Below are 23,113 nucleotides of genomic sequence, written 5' to 3'. Positions count from 1 at the left end.
TCTATGGTGGTATTTGAGTTTTACATAATTTAATTCACATCATGTGACAACACTGTTTTACCTCAGTTCAGACCTGTGGTTAGTCACTGACACTATGTCCTCACTATGGGTTTGAAAGTGAAGAGTGAGTTCAATAAAGACAAACTACTTGATTTCATCTAGATGAGGTAGATCCTATCAAAAGTGGTAATATTCAAATTTGAGCAGACCTATCAAATTTCAGAGCCTTTCTACCTACTTCTGTAGTGTGTCTGGGTGGGGGTGGGGGAGAAATCAGTGTTATGTGTTCAGTAGAAATAACCTTCCGTGCTGTTTAGTGGCATTAATTTGGATATGAAGAGTAACAAATCACTTAATTTTCTTAATATATATGTATATTTTTTAGATATTCTCATTCTGGAGGAGAAGAACGTCTAGAAACTCCTTCTGCTAAAAAATTAACAGATATAGGAACTAGAAGAATCTTTTCTTCAGAACATGACATTTTCCGGAAAAGTGTAAGGAAGTTTTTTCAAGAAGAAGTGATTCCTTACCACGCAGAGTAAGTGGCACGTTTTCTTTTAAAGGAATATGCGTAAGGGCAACAATAAGAACCACTTCTTAGATAGTGCTGCAAGTTGTTCTACAGAAAATATACTGGTTAATTGCTCTATTAACCTTTCGCTCTCTTAACTATAATGCTATAATACTTAACTGTGTAACCATAAACTTAAGGATTCTTAAGAATTCTGAGATTCTTAAGCTAGTCCAAAGCTATTTAAATAAATTTTAAAATATACAATTGAAAATAAGACTATTTTGCAAATTCGCAACTCATTCTAAGAGTAGTAGTACTCTTAAATGTCAATTAAGTAGCTAAATAATTAATTACATATTTTTTCCTGCTTCATTAATGAATTAAAATAGATAAAAGCTTAGCTGGCCAGCATAATGCAAATCTTGGTTGGCAATTGGCCACCTTAAAGTATTTTTATTACTGGGTGGGCTGTTTATTGATTAACTGATTAGTTATTGATCCTGCTTTGTTGACCAAAAACCCATCATTTCTATGAAAATAGAATTTTGCTCTATTTCCAAAATTCACTCACTGTCAGCACTTTATTACAATTAAAATGTTTTTTTTTTTTTTTTAAACACTGTTGGGGCATACCTAGGGGCTCAGTTGATTGAGCAGCCCACTCTTGATTTCTGCTCTAGTCTTGATCTCAGGATCAAGCCCTGCCCCCCGGCCCCCCCCCCCCCCCCCCCCCCCCCCCCATCAGGCTCTGTGCTGAGCTTGGAGCCTGCTTAAGACTCTCTCTCTCACCCAACGTCCTCCCCCACCCTGCCCCTTATATGCTCTTTCTTTAAAAAAAAAAAAAAATAAATACCTTCCATTGAGACTTGATTAATGCTTTCTCAGTAAAAATGACCAAAACTAGCTAAACTAAATGTTAGCACTAGTCTTTGGTGAAAAGCAACTTTCTTTAAAAACAAAAGAAGGGCACCTGGGTAGTTCAGTCAGTTAAGCTTCAGACTCTTGATTTCTGCTCAGGTCATCATCTCAGGGTCCTTGGATCAAGCCCCACGTCGGGCTGCTGCTGAGCATGGATCCTGCTTAAGATTCTCTCTCTCTTGGTCCATCTGCCCCTCCCTCTACTCTACTTGCATGTGCACACTCTCTAAATAAATAAATATCTTTAAGAAAGAAAGTAGGAAAAAGTTTTGCTCTAGGAGATTCTTTTTTGTTTATTGCCTTACTGATTTGAAACTTTGTTCCAGAAAAATTGTTGGTGAGGATTTGAAGTAAAAATGATAGAAGTTGACAAATTTTAGGTTACTGATAAAACTATTTCCCAAGGTTCTTTAGGCAATGATTACATCAAAATGTACATGGCAATCAAACTCTTTTCATTTAAAATTTCTTGAGGTATCTGTGTATAGCTTTAATCAGCATCTTCAAAAATATACCTCATACTTACCATAGCTAAATACCACTTAAAAAAATAAAAACAAAAGTTCTCAGATTCTTTATCTCCGACTTGCCATCTCTTTCCTCATTATCATTTTTTCCCCATTCTCATTTTTAAAGAGGAAAAGCAGAGGTTGCACAATCTTACGCAACTCTCTAATCTTTTCAGTTCATTTGACAGCTTAGCTGCAAGATGTTTCTGTTTTTCTGTTGTTCCTCCTTAAACTTAAGATTGCCTGCTCCTGTCACCTTTTTTCTTCGCTCATCCTGGTAAATTCAGCACTTTAAGGAAATATACAGAGGCCGTTGCCTTTACAGGAGAGTTGGGCAAATTCCCATAACAACGTGGCACAACTAAGATTCCGTCCTAAGGGTACCAGTTGAGAGAAACTGTACCCAGTGGATGTAATTTGCAGGTCCGATGAATAGTCAAGGGAGGAGAGACGGGCAGGTGAGAAGAAGTAAGGAAGACAGCAAGGAGGAGGAACGATAAAAGAGTCAGATGCAACTAGGAAGTGATGGCCAATGTCAACAATAATTGCCTCAAATGAAGGGAACATTCCTGAACAATATCATTCATAAGTTCAAACTATGACCATTAAAGTAACGGGAAAGAAGTTTTTCTGATTTTAAAATGTTGCTGTTGGGGCGCCTGGGTGGCTCAGTGGGTTAAAGCCTCTGCCCTCAGCCCAGGTCATGATCCCAGGGTTCTGGGATCGAGCCCGGCATCGGGCTCTCTGCTCAGTGCAGAGCCTGCCTCTCTCTCTCTCTCTCTGCCTGCCTCTCTGCCTACTTGTGTTCTCTGTCAAATAAATAAATAAAATCTTTTTAAAAATAAATAAATAAATAAATAAAAATAAAATGTTGCTGTTTGCAGATGGGAGAAAGCTGGAGAAGTGAGTAGGGAGCTTTGGGAAAAAGCCGGAAAACAAGGACTGCTCGGTATCAATATTGCAGAGCGTCATGGTGGTGTTGGTGGGGACCTTTATTCAGCAGCTGTTGTTTGGGAGGAACAGTAAGTATGCAGACCTTGGAAGTGGAGTCTTATTTGTTGCTCACTTTCCTGAGAAGAGGACGAATTACGCTTTCTAATCTTAAATATTGAGAACAGTGTAAAATGTGAATGAATAAACCCTTCATAGGCTCTTGTGCATTTTTTTTTTAATGTGGGAAGATAGGCAGATGCCCTTTAAATTGTTAAAATAGGTGCTGTTGAAAATTAAAGAGAGCCCTTCATTTTTAATTGCTTCATGTTTACTTTTCTTCTTTTAAAAAGCTATTTGGGAAAATAAAAACAGTAGAAAAATAATTCCATCAAATATACTTAAAGTTTAAGAAGAAATCTGTATGAGAAGAAATACAGATTTCAGTTGATGAATGGGCACAGAATTTGACCCAACAGTTCATCAAAACAAAATTCAAATAGGTTCTTTTGGATGAAAAAAGTTCATCCTTATACCAATCAAATGCTAATTAAATTAACCTGGAGGTGTCATTTTGAGTGTTTGCAAAAGTCGGTGAAAATTCAAAATCATAATATGCATTGCTGACAAGGTTGAAAATGAGATACTTGTGGTATTAGTGGCATTATCAATTAGGACAGCCAATACTTTGGAGATTAAAAATGTGGATACATAGAAAAAATGGAAAATATTTCTGCTTTTTGATCTAGGATGCCACTTTGGGGAATTTATCTTAGGGAAATAATTTTGTAGAAAAAAGAGGAGCTGTGTGCAGAAATCATCATCATGTTAGATCATAGTCTTCCAAATACGTAAGTAATCTAAATATCTGGTAGTGGGAGAATGAATAAGTAAATTCTATCACATAAACAATTTTTTATATTTTACAACTATTTCAGATTATTCTTTGATAGCTAGGTTAGAAAGAATGGCTGTTTCGTGTCACATAGTTAAAAAAAAAAAAAACAGTTAGGTACAAATTCACACCATGTCTGCAACTATGTTAGAAGATATCCTTATGGAAAAGGTAATTTGCCAGAATGAAAATCATTGGTATGTTAGGGTAATACAACTGTAGGTGATTAGTACTTTTAAATATTTTATCTTTTAATTCATTAGACAAGTATTCATGGAACTCTATTAGAGTACTATTGTGTTAGAGTCAAAAATTAAAAGATTAATAAAAGCAGAGAGAGAACATTTTCAGGAACTTCCTACATTTGTGCAGAGACAGGCTATTACCATATAATGTGATAAGACTTAATAATTTTTGTTGTTTATTGTTTGTTATTATTTCATTAAAAATCAAAAAAACTGAAAGCAGAACAAAATAATTATTTTGTGCTCTAAATTTTCTTCTTCTTTTTTCTCTTTAAGAGCGTATTCGAATTGTACAGGCCCAGGTTTTACTCTTCATTCAGATATTATCATGCCCTATATTGTAAACTATGGCTCAGAAGAACAGATTAAACGGTTCATCCCGCAGATGACCAGTGGGAAATGTATTGGTGCCTTAGCAATGACAGAGCCTGGGGCGGGAAGGTAAAGCAGCATTCATTTGGTTTTAAATTTCTGGAAGCATTGCCCGACAGCAAATATTTTCTTACGATTCACTTCATACAAACCTTTGAGCAATATGGAAGGAGGAGTACAAATGTGAACACAAGCAACCTTAAGTAACTTCAAACTCCAGTAGGAAAATAAGACCTTATCATATGTGAGTAATAATAAAACATTTATAATATATGCCACTTTGAGATATTGATATGAGGTAGTAGCCTACCAAATAAAAGGGTAGGATATGAGTTGAATTTGGAGCATGGTGAATTTGCATGTGAGGTGACATTCACATGGAAATGTCCAGAAAGCTTTTCGAAATAGGTATTTGGAACTCTGGAGGTGGATGGGGGTGCAAAGAATTGACGAAATGGGAATGAGTAAGATCATTTATTCAGTCATTCGAAGGTTACTGACTAAGTGCCTTTAATGTGCCAGTAGTGAACAAAACAGACATGTTTGTTGTGCTTACTGAGGAGAATGACAAGAAATACATAAATAGTAGATCCCTAATTATAAATTATGATTAAGTACTATGACGGGAACATGGTGCTGTGCTAGAGACTAATGGAGCATGTATGTTTGTTGGAAAAGGGAAAAATGAATTTAGATATGAATGTCAGAGAAGACCTATAAAACATGGTTATATGTAAACTGAGGTGTGACAGCTTTGTAATATAACTTAAAGTTTGGAATTGTAATACTTCCAGTTTTGTTTTTCTTTTTCAAGATTGCTTTGGCTATTCTGGGTCTTTTGTGAATCTGTACAAATTTTGGGATTGTTTGTTCTAGTTCTGTGAAAAATGCTATTGGTATTTTGATAAGGATTATACTAAGTCTGTAGAAAATTCTTTAGATAGCTAGTATAGACATTTTAGCAATATCTGTTCTTCCATTCCATGAGCATGGAATGTCTGTCCATTTCTTTGTGTTGTCTTGAATTTCTTTCATCAGATTACAGGTCTTTTACTTCTTTGGTTAAGTTTATTCCTATTTTATTATTTTTGATATGGTTGTACATAGGATTATTAATTTCTCTTTCTGCTGCTTCATTATCAGTGTATAGGAATACAGTAGATTTCTGTACATGGATTTTGTATCCTGCAAATTTACTGAATTCATTTATCAGTTTGAGTAGATTTTTGGTGGTCTTTCAGGTTTTCTGTATATAGTATCCTGAAATTGGCAAATAGTGAAAGTTTTACTTCTTCCTTGCCAATTTGGATGCCTTTTCTTTCTTTTTGTTGTTTGGTAGCTGTGGCTAGGACTTCCAGTAATATGTTGAGTAAAAGTGGTGACAGTAGATAACCTTGTGTTGTTCCTGATAGGGGAAAGCTCTCGTTTTCCCCCATTAAGTATGTTCACTTTAGGTTTTTCATATAAGGCCTTTATTATGTTGAGATATGTTCCCTCCGGACCTACTTTGTTGAGAGTTTTTATCATAAGTGGATGTTTTGTGAAATGCTTTTTCTGCATCTGTTGAGGTGATCGTATGTTTTTTATCCTTTCTCTTATTGATGTGACATAGCACATTGATTGATTTCTGAATACTGAACCACCCTTGTATCCTGGGAAGAAATCCCACCTGATTATGGTGAATTATTTTTTTTTTTAATGTATTGGATTTGTTTTTAAGATCTTTATTTATTCATTAGAGAGAGAGAGAGAGAGAGAATGATTCGTGGGGAAAGGCAGAGGGAGAAGCAGACGTCCCACTGAGCAGAGAGCCAAATATGGGGCTTGATCCCAGAACCTGGAGTTAATGACTTGAGCCAGAGGCAGACGCTTAATCATCAGAGCCACCCATTCATTTTGAAAGTATCTTGTTGAGGATTTTTACATCCATTTTTATCAGAGATACTGGCCTGTTGTAGTTCTCTCTCTTTTTTTGTGAAGGTGATGGGGGGTGTCTATCTAGTTTTGGTATCAAGGTAATACTGGCTTTATAGAATGAATTGAGAAGTGTTCATTCCTCTTTTATTTTTTGGAATAGTTTGAGAATAATAGGTTTTAACTCTTCTTTCAATGTTTTATAGAATTTGCCTGTGAGGCTGACTGGTTTTGGACTTTGGTTTGTTGGGAGTTTTCATTATTGATTCAATTTCTCTGCTGGTAGCTGGTCTGTTCAAATTTTCTTTATTTTCCTTCTTCAGTTTTGGTAGGTTCTATGTTTCTAGGAATTTATTCATTTCTTCTAGCTTATCTTCTTTGTTGGTATATAATTTTTCATAATATTCTCTTACAATTTTTTGTTTCTGTGGTGTTGGTTGTTATTTTTCATTTCATTTATGATTTTGATTATTTGGGTCATCTATTTTATTTTATTTTATTTTGATGAGTCTGGCTGGAGGTTTATCAATTTTGTTGAATTTTTCAAAGAATTAGCTCTTGATTTCATTCATCTGTTGTGTTTTTTATTTTTAGTTCCTGTATCATTTATTTCTGCTCCATTCTTCCTTCCTTCTGCTCTTTCGGGCTTTTGAGTGTTTTCTTTTTCTGGCTCCTTTAGGTGTAAGGTTAGGTTGTCTATTTGAAATTATTCTTGCTTTTTCCAGTAGAGTACTGCTATAAACTTCCCTCTTAGAACCACTTTTGCTGTGTTCCAAAGATTTTGGACTGTTGTGTTTTTATTTTCATTTGTGTCCATGTACTTTTTGATTTCCTCTTTGATTTCTTGGTTGACCCATTCATTGTTTAGTAGCATGTTATTAACCTCCGTGAATTTGTGCTTTTTCTAGATTTTTATCCGCATGGTTGATTTCCAGTTTCATAGTGTTATAGTCAAAAAAGATGTTTGAGGGGCGCCTGGGTGGCTCAGTGGGTTAAGCTTCTGCCTTCGGCTCAGGTCATGATCTCAGGGTCCTGAGATCAAGCCCCGCATCGGGCTCTCTGCTCAGAAGGGAGCCTGCTTCCCCTCCTCTCTCTCTCTCTCTCTGCCTGCCTCTTAGCCTACTTGTGATCTCTCTCTCTGTCAAATAAATAAATAAAATCTTTAAAAAAAAAAAAGATGTTTGAACTTTTTGAATTTGCTGACATTTGTTTTATGGCCTAATATGTGATCTGTTCTGGAGAATGATGGCTGCCTTACATCCAGGGTATTCTGATACCAGCTGTATGATTGTGGGCAAAATCTCTGTGCCCAAATGTCTGTATCAGTGATACTTATTTAATAGGGTTATGGTGAGGGTCTGAATTCTTGGTAATACTACATAGTATATTTTAAGACCATTTTTCATATTTCATATTTACCATTTAAAAGTTTTTTTTAAAACCACAAACTGAGTTGTGTCATTACCTTTATTACCTTTGATATGCCCCTATACAGAAGAATTACTTCAATAAGCCATGTGTAGACCTTAGGAACTAATATTTCATATTGACTTATGATGAAAATTATGTTAGAATACAATAGCATGCAGCTTTAAAATGTTTTTTATAATCATCTCTCCTTTTACTGAAAACCAAATTAAAAGTTTTAGGTCATTTAACTCATCTTTCAAACAGGTGGCCTTGTTTCCAATGTCTGGTGTCCCCAGGATCACCTCCAGGTTCAGTGATTTGCTAGAAGTCACAGGATTCAGCTTCTAATTGTATTCACTGTAATTTTTTTCAGTGAAAGAATACAAAACAGAATCAGTAAAACTAAAAGCCTCATGGATTGAAATTCATAGAAAACCAGGAGCAGCTTCCAAGAGCTCTCTTTTAATGGAGTTCCACAGGAATTCCTTTAGTGACAAGTTCTGAGAATACTTACGAAATGTTATCCACCGGGGTAGGTCATTAGACACTCAGTACCCAGAATTTTATTGGAAGTTGATCACATAGATAGGTTTGTCCAGCATGTGGCAAAAGTTGAGATGCCAAAAAGCAAACAAGTGTTTAGCATAAATCATTATTTGTTCAAACAGTTTAGGTACATAGTGCATTACTCTTCTCTGATCTGGGAATGGTGGGAACCCTCCTGCCAAATTCATAGATACCAACCAAAAGCCAAACTTATAATCAGGCCTTTTGAAGGATAGCAGCCTGAGACCTATTTATTTATTTGTCAGACAGAGAGAGAGAGCACAAGCAGGGGGTGAGTCAGGCAGAAGGAGAAGCAGGCTCCCTGGTGAGCAAGGAGCCTAACACGGAACTCTATCCTAGGACCCCGGGATCATGACCTCAGCTGGAGGCAGAAGCCTAACCGTCCAAGCCATCCAAGTGTCCCATTTGAGTGCCTGTTATATTCAAATATATTCAGTATGCTATGTGAAGGGCATATAAGCTTGATCTACAGCATGTCCTCAGAAGGTTTGAGTCTGATAAGTGGGGTAGGCAAGAAAGAGAAGATCTTTTTAATTAGTCACTGAAATACAAGATAAATGCTGTAAGAGAATGTGTTCTTTTCCTATGATTTCCATAACAAATTACCCCAAAGTTGGTGGCTTAAAAAGACAGAAATTCATTCTTTCACAGTTCTAAAGTCCTGGTGTCCAAAATTAGTATAAATCGGCCCAAATCAAGGTATCAGTAGGGCTACACTTCCTCTAGATGTTGTAGGGCAGAATCCATTCCTTGCCTCTTCCATTTCTTGGTGTCTGACACCATTCCTGGCCTCGTCATCTTATCATTCCAATCTGCTTCTGTGGTGACATTGCTCCTCCTCCTCTGTGTGTTTAATCTCTGTTGGCCTCTCTTTCACAGGGACATTTGCGTTTAAGGTCCCTCCATCAGATAACCAAGATAATCTCCCCATCTTGAGATCCTTAAATTAATCTCTTCTGCAAAACCCTTTTTCTATATAAGGTAACACTTCACAGGTTCCAAGGATTAGGATAAGTGATGTAGATTCTTTATACATGATGTTATTTTTGTAGGATATTTACAAAAAATTGGAAACTACCCAAATAAATTGTTTTTAAAAAATCATGATAAATCTATACAATGTAATTCTATGCTGATGATATAAATGATCTTATGGAAAAGCATTAGATCTTATCTGGAGGTCAAAAGCATATAATTTTATAAAAATACATACATGTGTGTATCTGTTTCCATTGAAAAAATGATGGAAGGTTGTATTTTTAGAAATGTTTATTCCAGGAGATAAAATTGTTTTCAATTTTTTCTTTTTTTTTGGTCTGGAATATTGTCTGTGCCTCTCATATTTCAATTGTGAACATTTGTTTATTTTATATTAAAAAATAATCTATTCTGCTTTTAGAGCAGGCTTGTTTAGAGGAAGCATTTGAGACATAGTCTTTTAAATAGCTAAGTTTTACACTTGATCTTAGCCAAAAGGCCGAGAAGTGATTGATTAGCTGGTATCAGAATACCCTGGATTAGCTAAGTTTTGACCAGCAGAGATAGGGGAAGGACCCAAGGTGAATGGAGGCAGGCAGGTACGTGGTGGCAACTAATCTCAAATATAGTGGGCTTTAAAATGTCATCTGAGTCTAATGTGGAGGTCTTGAATGCTACTTGGAATTTTTATGCTCTATAAAAGCTGGCTAGTTTATGTAATCTTAATCATATACATTTGTATAATTGGTTTAGAAAATGATACATCAGATGTGATTTTTCAGTGCATTTGTATGAAATTTCTAATATTAGAAGTCAGTTTCTATCAAGGTATAAACAGTTTGAATTATCACATTATAGACATACTTATGTAAGATCTGTTTGAAAATGCAGTTTTTAACCAACTAATGAATTTCTTTTCATTATTCTTCACTTTTTTTTCCCAATTGTAGTGATTTGCAAGGAATAAGAACAAATGCCAAAAAGGATGGAAATGACTGGATCCTCAATGGAAGCAAGGTGTGTAAAGAGAGGCTTCCACAGCCCTTCTCTCCTCAGTCATGCCAAGAGTACCTGTCTTAATGCTTACTCATTGTTGATTCTCTCAGATCTATGGACTCGGGAGAAGAATTTTTATTCAAGTTTTGTCTTGTAGGAATTTTGCAACATTTGTATTACATGAGATCTGTGCCTCTTCTATGTTCCGTTTGTCATACTGTCCTCACTAATACGGCAAATGTTTTAGCTTCCAAATAGCCCTTCTCAAGCCACAAAAGAGAGGGGAAAGGCTTGTATTGTCCAAATATGAGACAAACAATGATTAATAAACTTAATATTCATGAAAAATTGGAGATAAGATTTTCTTTTTTTTTTTTTTTTTTAAAGATTTTACTTATTTGTTTGACAGAGAGAGATCACAAGTAGGCAGAGAGACAGGCAGAGAGAGAGGAGGAAGCAGGCTCCCTGCTGAGCAGAGAGCCCAATGCGGGGCTCGATCCCAGAACCCTGGGATCATGGCCTGAGCCAAAGGCAGAGGCTTTAACCCACTGAGCCACCCAGGTGCCCCAGAGATAAGATTTTCTTACAAATACCAAGAAGAGTTTCAAAAGGTTTTCGTCAAGAAAGAATTTGATAGAATTCTTTGATAGAATTTGAGAGTTCTTCAATCTGAGAGTCACATCAACCCAGATAAAAATGGAAAGCCCTCCAATTAAGGTTACAGACAGGCTTAGGAGTAAATACATCCCTTAGAATCTAATATTACTGACGGCAGAGGATTTTGTTTCCCTAAAGCTGTGTCTGGTATAAACTCAGTAAATATTTATTGCTGATTGAGAGTTAAGTGAAGGAAAGATGTTTATCTTTTACATTAAGGAGGTCTTTCCGAAAATTGTTTCAAAGCCTGTTGAAGAACTAAATATGTTTGTTTTCTTTGAAATTTTTGAAAAAAATTCTAATTCGTTTTAGATTAATAACTCACACTTACAAAATCACAAGTTTAAGTGTTATACTGTCAAATCACTGTAAGATTTTGTAAACACTCCTGATTTCTCTACTTACACTGTCAAGGACTAAGAACAGTTTGTGGGCTCACATTGGTCAGAGCAACACATTTGGAGTAGCGCAGTTCTAAAGACCATTCCATAATCTAGTTTCATAGTTGTTATACTGAAAAACAGTATCTGTGGTGTCAGATAAATTCAGAAAATGTGTGCAACTTCTCGTCCTTTGATATGCTGATATGCATTGTGAACCCCTAAAAGTCGGATACAGTATGTCTTATGCCCTAGGAAATTCTCTTCATAGATTATCTTGAGTCACTGGTGTTTTCCCAAACATACTTTAAGAATTTTAGTCTAAATTATTCATCCTAAGAAAGATAATAAATATGTCCTGATTCTAGTATATGATCACTTACCTCTGCCCACAGAGGGCCACAGAAGACTAGGATATTTGGTCAAAAGTGAAATGGGAGCCCTTTCTCCTATGACTCCAGGTTTCTTTTCTTTTCTTTCTTTTTTTTTTTTTTTTTTAAGATTTTATTTATTTATTTATTTGACAGACCGAGATCACAAGTAGGCAGAGAGAGAGGGGGAAGCAGGCTCCCTGCGGGGCTCGATCCCAGGACCCTGGGATCATGACCTGAGCTGAAAGCAGAGGCTTTAACCCACTGAGCCACCCAGATGCCCCTGGCTCCAACTTTCTAAGCAGGTCTTCTGTGTGAACCACCCAAGATAACACCACTGACTGCTTCCAGATCTCTATTAAACATAACAAAAAAATTGAAGCAAAAGTAAAGGAATAAGTAAGTAAATATAGTACATCAATAAGATGATGCAATATGCACCTATTAAAGCATCAATATGAAGTTTTTAATGGTATAGAAAATAATTACATTAAGTGAAGAGATCATATTAACATTTAAGTGAAAATGCCTATAAATTTCAACTATGTTAAGAGAAAAAAGACCAGAAAGGAAATTCATAATGCTATTTGTATGATGGACTCATGGAGGATTATTTTTTTTCCTTTTCTTTATCACAATGCACTATCTATATAACATCTACAATTATAATTTTAATATAATGATATCTACAATTTCTGTTATACCAGAAAATAAAATACGAAAATAAAAAATAAAAAATGATGGTACTCATTAGGGATACCACCAGCCCTATTAAAAATTTTGACTGTTATGATTAGGAAAGAAATTGAGAAAGTCTTTCTTACAGAGAGAATTCTGTTATAATTTTATAAGAAAAGGAGATCAGTCATGGTGGAAATACTTATATTCTGTCAGACTGTTGCAGAAATGGTTCAGAATCTATTAACACTTTTCCACAATTATGGCCAAGAAAAACTGTTGAAGAACTCCATTCAATTTTACCAAATTGAAATCAGCATTAAGTGAACCGTTTTGCCCTGTAAACAGTTCCTTCTTTCCTTTCATTCCATTGTTTGTCTTTATGTATAGTAATGTCTGTTGGTATATGTCTGAGGCCTGGATTTAGAGCATACAGGCACTAATCAAAACAAAAAAAGGCACTGTGGGCAATTCAGCTGTGGCAACTACACAGATGGCCATTATTATCTTAAAAAGGTTTGAAACTGGGAGACCTGAAAGGTTTTTGAACAAGTGGTGTAATGGAGCAACACTGTAGAAAAAGTAGTTTTGCCATGATGTATAGAATTTATTTTCAGGAATACATTTTTCTCATTTAGTCAACAAATATCCTTGAAGGCCTCTGTATGCCAAATGCTATTCTAGGCACTAATGGTAAGTATATGAGTAGGAAATAATCCCTTCCCTCAAGGATGTCCTTAATACAGAGAGATGTACAAAGAGGGTCTTTGATTATTGTGTCAACATATAACCATGTCCCCTTTCACTTGCTATCGTGTAGACAAGGCTCATGTCAGTAGCTTATTTCCCATTATTTGTATGTATAGCACTGTGGATTTTAGAATATAATTGTTCTTTAATAGTATAGTGTCATTTAAAACAGATTCCCTTTTCTCATCTGCAGGTCTTTCTAAAATACAGTTTATCGGGCCCCAGGGTAGCTCAGTTGGTTAAGCGACTGCCTTCAGCTCAGGTCATGATTCTAGAGTTCTAAGATTGAGTTCCACATTGGGGGAGGCAGGGCTGGGGTGTCCCTGTTCAGTGGGGAGTCTGTTTCACTCTGTGCCCCTCACCTGTCTTGTGCTCCTTCTCATTTTTTCTCTCTCAAATAAATAAAGTTTGTCATTTTATCATTTTTATAGATAATTCTGTTTTAGTTTGGAAAGGACATAATAAGCTCTGTTCATTATTATTTACAGTATTCGTTGTAGAATGAAAATGCACTGGGTTCATTCTTTGAAGTATTGGGTTGTTTTCCTTGTGCTCTTTAATAACCTTCTATAGGTTTTAACACTGCAGATCCTTGGCTAGTGTACAAAGAGAGGCATAAAGTGTGTCTTGTCTGATTTAGTCTTCTTGAATATACTTTCTTTTTTTTTTTAAATATACTTTCTTCCAATCATAACTTATACATGGATCTGATACATTGTGGAACATCACAGTATATTTGGGGTTTGCAGGTATTCATCTCCAATGGGTGGCTGAGTGACATTGTAATTGTAGTGGCACTCACCAGTCGTGAAACTCTCTCTCCTGCCCATGGCATTAGCCTTTTTCTGGTGGAAAATGGAATGAAAGGATTTATCAAGGGAAAAAAGCTACAAAAAATGGGACAAAAAGCCCAGGTAAGTCATACTATAAATTATTAATGATAAATAATTGAGCTTACTCCATTATGACTTAATAGAACTCTGTAGTTCTATAATTTTGATGTATGTATATCAAATCATATCTTCTTATGCAAAATTCCTAAAATATACTTTTCAGAAATGTTAAGAGAGATTTATCTAACTGTATCTCTTTCTGTTATTCAGCAGCAGAAGTGAATCAAGGTATTTTGAATATCTGTTTCATTAATGGGAAAATTAATTGTATGTTGATAAACCCACTAAACTGATTGAAGAAAATTTATTAAATAAGAGGAGAAAATATTTTTTTATTATTTGGTAATTATCTGGTAGCTTTTTCATCATCAAAAAAGAAAAACATGTTTTACTTTGCATTAGAAACCTTTAGCTCTTGGTACATCTAGAACTGGACAAGATTGGAGCTAGAATGACAGTATGTTGTGAGAAAGCCACCAGTTTTTGGAATCTGGTGAATCTGGGTTTGCATACCTGGTTTACCACTTCCACATCGCAATATTAACCACTCCAACTTGGCTTCTAGTTTTTGTTCTTCTTTTTGTTTTCTTAAATGAAAATAATCATTACCTCATTGGTTTGTTGGGAGACTTGAGTGAAATAATTCTGTTCTTAATTTTGTGATCCTTTAGGATACTGCAGAATTATTCTTTGAAGATGTCCGGTTGCCAGCTAGTGCCCTAATTGGAGAAGAGAATAAAGGCTTCTATTACCTCATGAAAGAGCTTCCAAAGGTCAGAATTATTAAAGATTCCATCTTTTGATTAGATAATGAAGTCAAATGCTATAACATAGAACTATGGAAATTCACATATATAAAACTTATGATATAGTCAGTCATTTGAGTATTGCTTAAAGTTGTAAAAAACAACAACAACAAAAAACACCTGAGTTTTGTAGGCTAGATAAGTAAATAACTAAACTCAGGGATATCCGATCAAAGCTTATAGGTGAGTGGGGAGATTATGTATTTCATGACTATGATACCCTCTTAGAATGCTTTTAGCTTCTTAACTACAAGTCAAGAATTCTTAGCTCCTTATAAGGAATGGTCAGCCAAAACATTTGGCAGGATTTTTTGTAATACCTGAGAATCAAAGGAGAAAGTTGTTGAGTTCATACCCCATAAGATCAGCCCTCACCTCTGTGTTTTTGGTGTGTGCTAGCTGAGCGTCACTGAGTCTTACATACTAGCATATGAGCATAGGTGCATATGCCTACTAACTGCCTCAGCCTGGGCTAAACATGAAATTGGGGACAAGGCTAGAAACACTGCCATAGAAATAGAATAAAGAAATCACCAGCAAGGTGGATTTAAACTGGCTGTGGATACTTTTGCACTAATAGACAGAATTTAACCTGTACCCTTTGAGATGTTGATTTTCACAGACCAATTAGGACATTAATGTGCAGAGATCAATAAAAATCAACAATCTCATATTTCTCTTCTCATTGATAAGTGATGATAAGGAATGAAATAAATTATGTATATATCTATAGATAGTAAGTACAGTCATTTATAAAAATAAAGGATTTGTTTTAGAGAATTATTATGGAGATGTCAAAATATTCTGATAAATCTCTGTGGGAGCATTTTCTTGTAGAAGTAAGAGATTAATTTTTAGGAGTTTCATAAAGACTATGAGATTTATTATCACTGAAATCATGTGAAAATCACTTGTGGAATTAGAATGATGCTTAAGACCTAATTTTGGGTTCTAGGAAAGGCTTGTGATTGCTGACTTAGCAGTTTCAGCCTGTGAATTCATGTTTGAAGAAACCAGGACTTATGTTAAAGAAAGAAAAATTTTTGGGAAAACAGTTGCACAAATGCAGGTAAGCTTGAATCTAAATATAAATATGGAGTAATTCTCATAGAGGTAGTATTAGAATCCATGGAGGTGGGTGAGGCTGTTGAGGGAAAAAGTAGAGAATAAGACAAGAAGAGGTTCTAGGACCGAGTCCTGTGAAAAATATAGGATTTACAGGTAGAGTAGGAGGAGATGAACCTGCAAAGACAACAGAGAATGAATGGATAGAAAGAAAAAAGCAAATTAAGCAAGTAGTGTTCCAGAAGCTAAGAGGAAAGATTTAAAGTAAGCAGGAGTGGGGCCAATGACATTTAGAGGGAAACTAAGATGAAGGTCAAGAGTACCCATTGGAAGATGAATGGATAAAGATGTGATAGACAGAGAGTGGAATGATTGTGATACACACACACACACACACACACACACACACACACACACACAGGAATACTATGCAGCCATCAAAAAGTTGAGATCTTGGGACGCCTGGGTGGCTCAGTTGGTTAAGCAGCTGCCTTCGGCTCAGGTCATGATCCCAGCGTCCTGGGATCGAGTCCCACATCGGGCTCCTTGCTCCGCAGGGAGCCTGCTTCTCCCTCTGACTCTGCCTGCCATTCTGTCTGCCTGTGCTCGCTCTCACTCTCTCTCTCTTACAAATAAATAAATAAAATCTTTAAAAAAAAAAAAAAAGTTGAGATCTTGCCATTTGCAATGACATGGGTGGGACTAGAGGGTACTATGCTAAGTGAAATAAATCAATCAGAGAAATAATTATCATATGATCTCACTGATAATGTGGAATTTAAGAAATAAGGCAGAGGATCATAGGGGATGCGAGGAAAAAATGAAAGAAGATGAAAGTAGAGAGGGAGACAAACCATAAGAGATGCTTAATCATAGGAAACAAAGGGAGGGCTGCTGGCGGGGGGGATGGAGGGATGGTGTCACTGGGTGATGGACATTGGGGAGGATATGTGTTGTAATGAGCACTGGGTATTCTATAAGACAGATGAATCACAGACCTGTACCCGTGAAACAAATAATATATTCTATGTTAATTGAATTTAAATTAAAAATAATAATTAATTTAAAAAGACTGTCCACTGGACATAGTGGTAGGGAAGTTATTTCTTAGAAGCCATTAATGGACTGGAGTGCAATGTTGCCAGACCAGCGTGGGTAGAAGAATAAATGGAAATGAGGACGTAAAGATACTCAGAGCAGACAACTCTTTCCTGAGTTTGGTTGTGAATGGTAGTTAAAAGAAGGATGGTTACTAGGGAGTAAGAAGAGAATGGGGGGGGCAGAATTTTGGGATCAAGTGACATATTTGGAGATTATTAAGTTTTTGTTATTATTATGTTGAAAGGATTTAGTTAAGAGAGAAAGATTGTAGATATGAAGAGGATAATCAGTTGGGTCTGATATTTGAGAAAGTATTAGGATGTGGATGCCAAAGCACATGGAAAGATAAGCCTTCCCACCCCCACAGCAGAGATGTTTCCTCCATTGATAGAAAGGACAGGTAGGGTTTCATTCAGATACTTACCTCTGTTGGTAGAAGATCAAAAAAGCTCTTTTATGAAGGCTTTCATTTCCCTTAAGTAATATAGGGCAACTCAGTTCTTGAAGATCAGCTGAGTAAATGGGGCATGGAAGTGTCCATGGAGAGGAAGATTTGAAATACCCCTTCAAACTGAGAGACTGAACTAACTTGAAAAATATAGTAAGGCTGCTGGCAGTGTTGAGGACTCTGGTGAGGTTAATGATCATGGGTTTTTAGTGGTACCTTCTGCTTCTTTGTGTATTAGATTTACTAGAAGGGTTTAGCTATCCAGGATCAAGCACAAAGTAGGTGGATGATTGTTTAAGGCTGCGTTTTGCAAGGAAGTTAAAGGTATTTGCCAAAGAACTCAACATATGGTGCCCATAATCACTGACCATGCCAATCAAATATTAGACCCTAGTTTCTTCTTAAATGAATAGTTTATAAACAAGGAAGTCATAAAATTGATTGAACATTTTATCAGCAAAAAGTCTGGAATTGGAAATCCACTTAAAGAATTTGAAGTGGAGACAAACCATAAGTGACTCTTAATCTCACAAAACAAACTGAAGGTTGCTGGGGGGAGGGGGTTTGGGAGAAGGGGGTGGGATTATGGACTTTGGCGAGGGTATGTGCTTTGGTGAGTGCTGTGAAGTGTGTAAACCTGGTGATTCACAGACCTGTACCCCTGGGGATAAAAATATATGTTTATAAAAAATAAAAAATTAAAAAAAAAGAGATCAGAAAAAAAAAAAAGAATTTGAAGTGGAATGACCTATTAGATGATGGGCTTTGTAAAGGGCAAGGCAAAAATGAAACACTGGTAGGCTTTTAGGACCAGCATTACAGAAATTGACTTCAGGCGTGATTAAGTCCTAGGCTCAACTACTTGGATCTCTGTGGTCTCGTCAGGTTGTATGATCACTCTCCAAAGCATTTTCTTATTTGCAAAATGTGAAAAATATCTGTCACCTATCTTGTAGAATTGCTGTGAGGATTAGATGGTTCACCCAGAGTGCTCAGAATATTGCCTGGCAAAGTAAACACTCCCTAAAGTTTACTATTTTTCCCTTACCAAGTGTCTTCCTCCATTCTGTTCCAATGAAGGGAACCTTTTCATCAAATTCTGGCTCCTGGTCTGGACCTACCTCAGGCCATTTTGAGAATTATTTGCTACCTGTGTGTTTATCAAGTGAACGTTTTCCAGGGCGCCTGGGTGGCTCAGTTGGTTAAGCATCTGCCTTCGGTTCAGGACATGATCCCAGGGTTCTTGGATCTAGCCCCACATTGGGCTGTCCCGCTCAGCTGTGAGTCTTCTTCTTTCTCTGCCTCTGATCGCTTTCACTCTTTCTCAAATAAATAAATAAAATCTTCACTTGATCTGAGAAAAGAAAAAAGTCAACTTTTTCCATTCTGAAAACACTTCTTTATATTCTTTCTTATTGACATAACAGATCTAAGAATAGTTGGTCTGAATCTGAATCTAAAATGAGACACTTTAGAAAACAACTTATTAAAATGGTATGGTTTGACTTGCCTAAATTGTGATTTCCTTTAAAGTAAGGATTTTATATTTTATATTCCTTTTCATTTATGTATCATTAATTCACACATTGCAGGGATTCTTAGTGTTTGTCCTCTTCCTGCAGGCATTTAGAACTGTCAGGAAGTAGAGTACACACCAAGTACCATGGTGTTTGGTATTTGATATTTTGGAGGCCAGTATTGTTAAATGTCCTGTAATTCAGAGATAGATTTGGAGAGCAACTAATTGTCTCACTCAAAATGCCAATAATCTCCCTTTGAGAAATAGTGATATACATAATTTATTCCTTTTTGTTTCTCTGAACAAATATGTACTGACTGCCTTGTAAAGGTTGTATACTGAAATATAATATGATAGGTATGGTTCTAAAAATACATATTATGGATTCCTCCCAATGTGAAATATTACTCTGTGACTTTCTGAACTCTACCCAAAGTACTTTATAGGCATACCTAGAAAATACTGCCAGTTCTCTTCCAGGATATTGCAATTAAGCAAGCCTAATGAAGTTTTTGGTTTTCCAGTGCATATCTTTACACTATACTATGTCTATTAAGTGTGCAATAGCATCGTGTCTAAAAGGTGTACTACGTGCGGGACAGCTGGGTGGCACAGTCAGTTAGTTAAGCATCTGACTCTTGGTTTTGGCTAAGGTCTGATCTTAGGGTCATGAGATCTAACCCCGTGTGGGGTTCTAGGCTCCGTGTGGAGTCTGCTTAAGACTCTTTCTACCTCGCCCTCTGCTCCTTCCCCCTGCATATGCGCTCTCTCCCTCCGCCTCTCTCTCTCAAAGAAATAAATAAATCTTAAAAAAAAAAAAAAAGGTGTGCATACCTTTATTAAAAAATACTTCATTGGGGTGCCTGGGTGGCTCAGTTAGTTAAGCGTCTGTCTTTGGCTCAGATCATGATCCCCGGGCCCTGAGATTGAGTCCCACATCAGGCTCCCTGCTCAGGGGGGAGCCTGCTTCTCCCTCTGCCTGCCATTCCTCCTGCTTGTGCTCTCTCACACCCGCTCGCTCTCTCTGTCAAATACATAAATAAAATCTTTAAAAATATATATTGCTAAAAATGCTAGCCATCATGTAGCCTTCAGCAAGTGGTAATCTCTTTGCTGATGGAGCGTCTTGCCTCAGTGTTGATGGCTGCTGACTGGTCAGGGTGGTAGTTGCTGAAGGCTATGCCTTTTTTTAAGACAACAATGAACTGTATGTGTTGTGAGCGCTGTGCATTGTGTAAGACTGATGAATCACAGACCGGTACCCCTGAAACAAATAATACATTATATGTTAACAACAATAATAAAAAATAATAATAATTTTTTTAAAAGACAATTAACTTTGCCACATCAATGGACTCTTCCTTTTACGAACGATTTCTCTGTAGCATATAATACTTTTTGCCTACATTTTACCCACAGCAGAACTTCTTTCAAAATTGTAAGCAGTCCTCTCAAACCCTGCTGCTATTTTATCAACTAAGTTTATGTAAAAATCTGTATCTTTTGTTGTCATTTCCACAGTCTTCTTGGCATCTTTACCAGTAGATTCCATCTCCAAAACAACCACTTTTTTCATTCATCCATAAGAAGCAACTCCTCATCTGTTAAGGTTTATTGTAGGATAGCGCCAGTGCAGTCCTATCTTCAGGCTCCACTTCTGATTCTAGTTCTCTTGCTGTTCCCACCACATCCACAGTCACTTTGTCCACTGAAGTCCTGAATCCTTCAAAGTCATCCAGGAAGATTGGAATCAACTTCTTCAAAAACTCCCACTCGTGTTGATATTTCAGCCTCTTCCTATGATTCTTGAATGTTATTAATGACCTTTGGAGTGGTGGATTCTTTGGAGAGGGTCTTCACTTTACTTTGCCCAGATCCAGCAGAGGAAATCACTGTCTATGGCAGCTACAGCTTTATGAAATGTATTCCTTAAATAACACAACTTGAAAGTCAAAATTTCTCCTTAATCCATGGGCTGCATGGATGCATCCATGGATGTTGTATTAATAAGCATGAAAACCACATGAATCTCATTGTGCATCTCAGTCAGAATTTGGGTGATCAGGTACATTGTCAATAAGCAGTAATATTTGAAAGGATTTTTTTTTCTTCTGAGTTCAACAGTAGGCTTAACATATTCAATAAAATCAACCATGTTGTACAAAGATGAGATTTTATCCAGGCTTTGTTGTTCCAGTTCTAGAACACAGGCAGAGTAGGTCTAGCATAATTCTTAAGGTCCCTAGGATTTTCAGAATGGCCAGTGAGCACTGGCTTCAACTTAAAGTCACCAGCTGCATTAGGCCCTAGCAGGAAAGTCAGCCTGTCCTTTGAAGTTGGAAGCTAGGCGTTGACTTCTCCTTTCTAGCCATGAAGGCTGTAGATGGCATCTTCTTGCAATATAAGGCTGGTTCATCTGCATTGAAAATCTCTTGTGTAGTGTGGCCACCTTTGTTAATGACCTTAGCTGGAATTTCCGGGTAACCTGCTATAGCTACTGCATCAGCACTGGCCAATTCCACTTACCAGTCTATGTTATGGAGATGGCTTCTTTCCTTAAACTTCATGAATCAACCTCTGCCAACTTCAGACTTCTTCAGATTCCTTACCTTTCTCAGTTTTCATAGAATTAAGGAGAGTTAGGGCCTTGCTCTGGATTAGGTTTTGGCGTAAGGAAATGTTGTGGATGGTTTGATAATCTATCCAGACACATAAAACTTTCTCCATATCAACAATAAGGCTGTTTACTTTTTTTTTTTTTTTTTAATCATTCACATGTTCACTGGAGGAGCACTTTTAATTTCCTTCAAGAACTTTTCCTTTGCATTCACAGCTTGGCTAACTGGCACAAGAAGTATAGCTTTCTGCCTGGCTTGGCTTTTTTCATACCTTCCTCAGGAAGTTTAATCATTTCTAGCTTTTGATTTAAAATGAGAGGCATGTGACTCCTTTCAGTTGGATTTTAGAGGCCATTGTAGGGTTATTAGTAGGTCTCATTTCAGTACTTTTGTGTCTCTGGGAATAGGGAGAGGGACAGAGATAGGGGAAGGACTGGTCAGTGGAGCAATCAGAACACACATTTATCGATTAAGCTTACCATCTTTTATGGGCGTGGTTCGTGGTGCCTCAAAACAAGAAGAATAGTAATACCAAAGATCGCTGATTACCATAACAAATATAGTGATAATAAGAAAGTTGGAAATATTGTGAGAATTACCAAAATATGACACAAAGACACCAAATGAGCAAATGCTGTTGGGAAAAATGGCGCAGATAGACTTTCTCAACACAGGTCACCACAGACCTTCAATTTGTTAAAAAAAAAAAAAATGCAACTTCTACAAAGTGCAGTAAAGCAAAGAGCAAGAAAATAAGGTATGTCTGTAATAGCTTTTGCTTCTGAAATCCAGCCACCACCAATTTCATGCCTTTAGCCCTGTTATGGTTACTATAAAAAGTGAACCTGGTGGAGCCTGGGAGGCCATAGTTGGTTAAGTGTTTGATTCTGGATTTCAACTCAGGATCTTGAGCTCAAGCCCTGAGTCAGGCTCCGTGCTGAGCGCAGAGCTTGCTTAAGACTCCCCCTCTCTCGCTGGCCCTCCCCACCCTGTACACACGCTCTCTCTCTCTCTGAAATAAATAAATCTTTTTTAAAAATTCAAGAAATAGGGATGTCTGGGTGGCACAGTCAGTTAAGCATCTGCCTTCGACTCCGATCATGGTCCTGGGGTCCTGGGATGGAGCCCCACATCAGACTCCTTGCTCAGCGGGGAACCTGCTTCCTCTCTGCCTGCTGCTCACCCTGTTTGTGCTCTCCCTCTCCCTCTCCAATATAATATATAAATAAAATATTTTTAAGAATTAAAAAATTCAAAGTGAACCAAATTATTTCCATCTCCTTGGAAATCTACATCTCCTTTTATGGAACTCATATTAAATTAAAACAAAGATGACTATGATATTACCCAGATTGTCTGTAATTCAGAATGTTAAGTCTGATTGGACATTGGACCTTGAAGGAATAGGAAATTGGCATAATATTTTCCCATAGAAAAAACAAAGTTTGTAATATATGTATTTTATTAATATATATGCTAAATAAATACATATATTTTGATAGAAAAAATAAAGATCGTTTCAATCTTTTTAAAAGGATTTGAAAAGGCTTTTATTGCCTCCTTTCAAAGGTAGTTT

The 23,113-nt window shown here is 36.7% G+C and overlaps 1 protein-coding gene across 1 annotated transcript in view; it reads left to right on the top strand.

Moving 5' to 3' along the window:
• The window catches only part of ACADL (acyl-CoA dehydrogenase long chain), a 41,699-nt gene that overhangs the window by 5,016 nt on the left and 13,570 nt on the right, over positions 1-23,113 (top strand). The window contains exons 2-8 of the mRNA XM_059392664.1: positions 386-541; positions 2,829-2,966; positions 4,291-4,455; positions 10,206-10,272; positions 13,837-14,001; positions 14,652-14,753; positions 15,742-15,855. Coding sequence (XP_059248647.1) covers positions 386-541; positions 2,829-2,966; positions 4,291-4,455; positions 10,206-10,272; positions 13,837-14,001; positions 14,652-14,753; positions 15,742-15,855 — 907 coding nt within the window. The remainder of the gene's footprint in view (positions 1-385; positions 542-2,828; positions 2,967-4,290; positions 4,456-10,205; positions 10,273-13,836; positions 14,002-14,651; positions 14,754-15,741; positions 15,856-23,113) is intronic.

This window comes from Mustela nigripes, chromosome 3, assembly GCF_022355385.1.
Source record: "Mustela nigripes isolate SB6536 chromosome 3, MUSNIG.SB6536, whole genome shotgun sequence".
NCBI lineage: Eukaryota > Metazoa > Chordata > Mammalia > Carnivora > Mustelidae > Mustela > Mustela nigripes.
The sequence above is the reverse complement of the archived record's forward strand: the minus strand, read 5'-3'. Positions and strand labels throughout refer to the sequence as shown.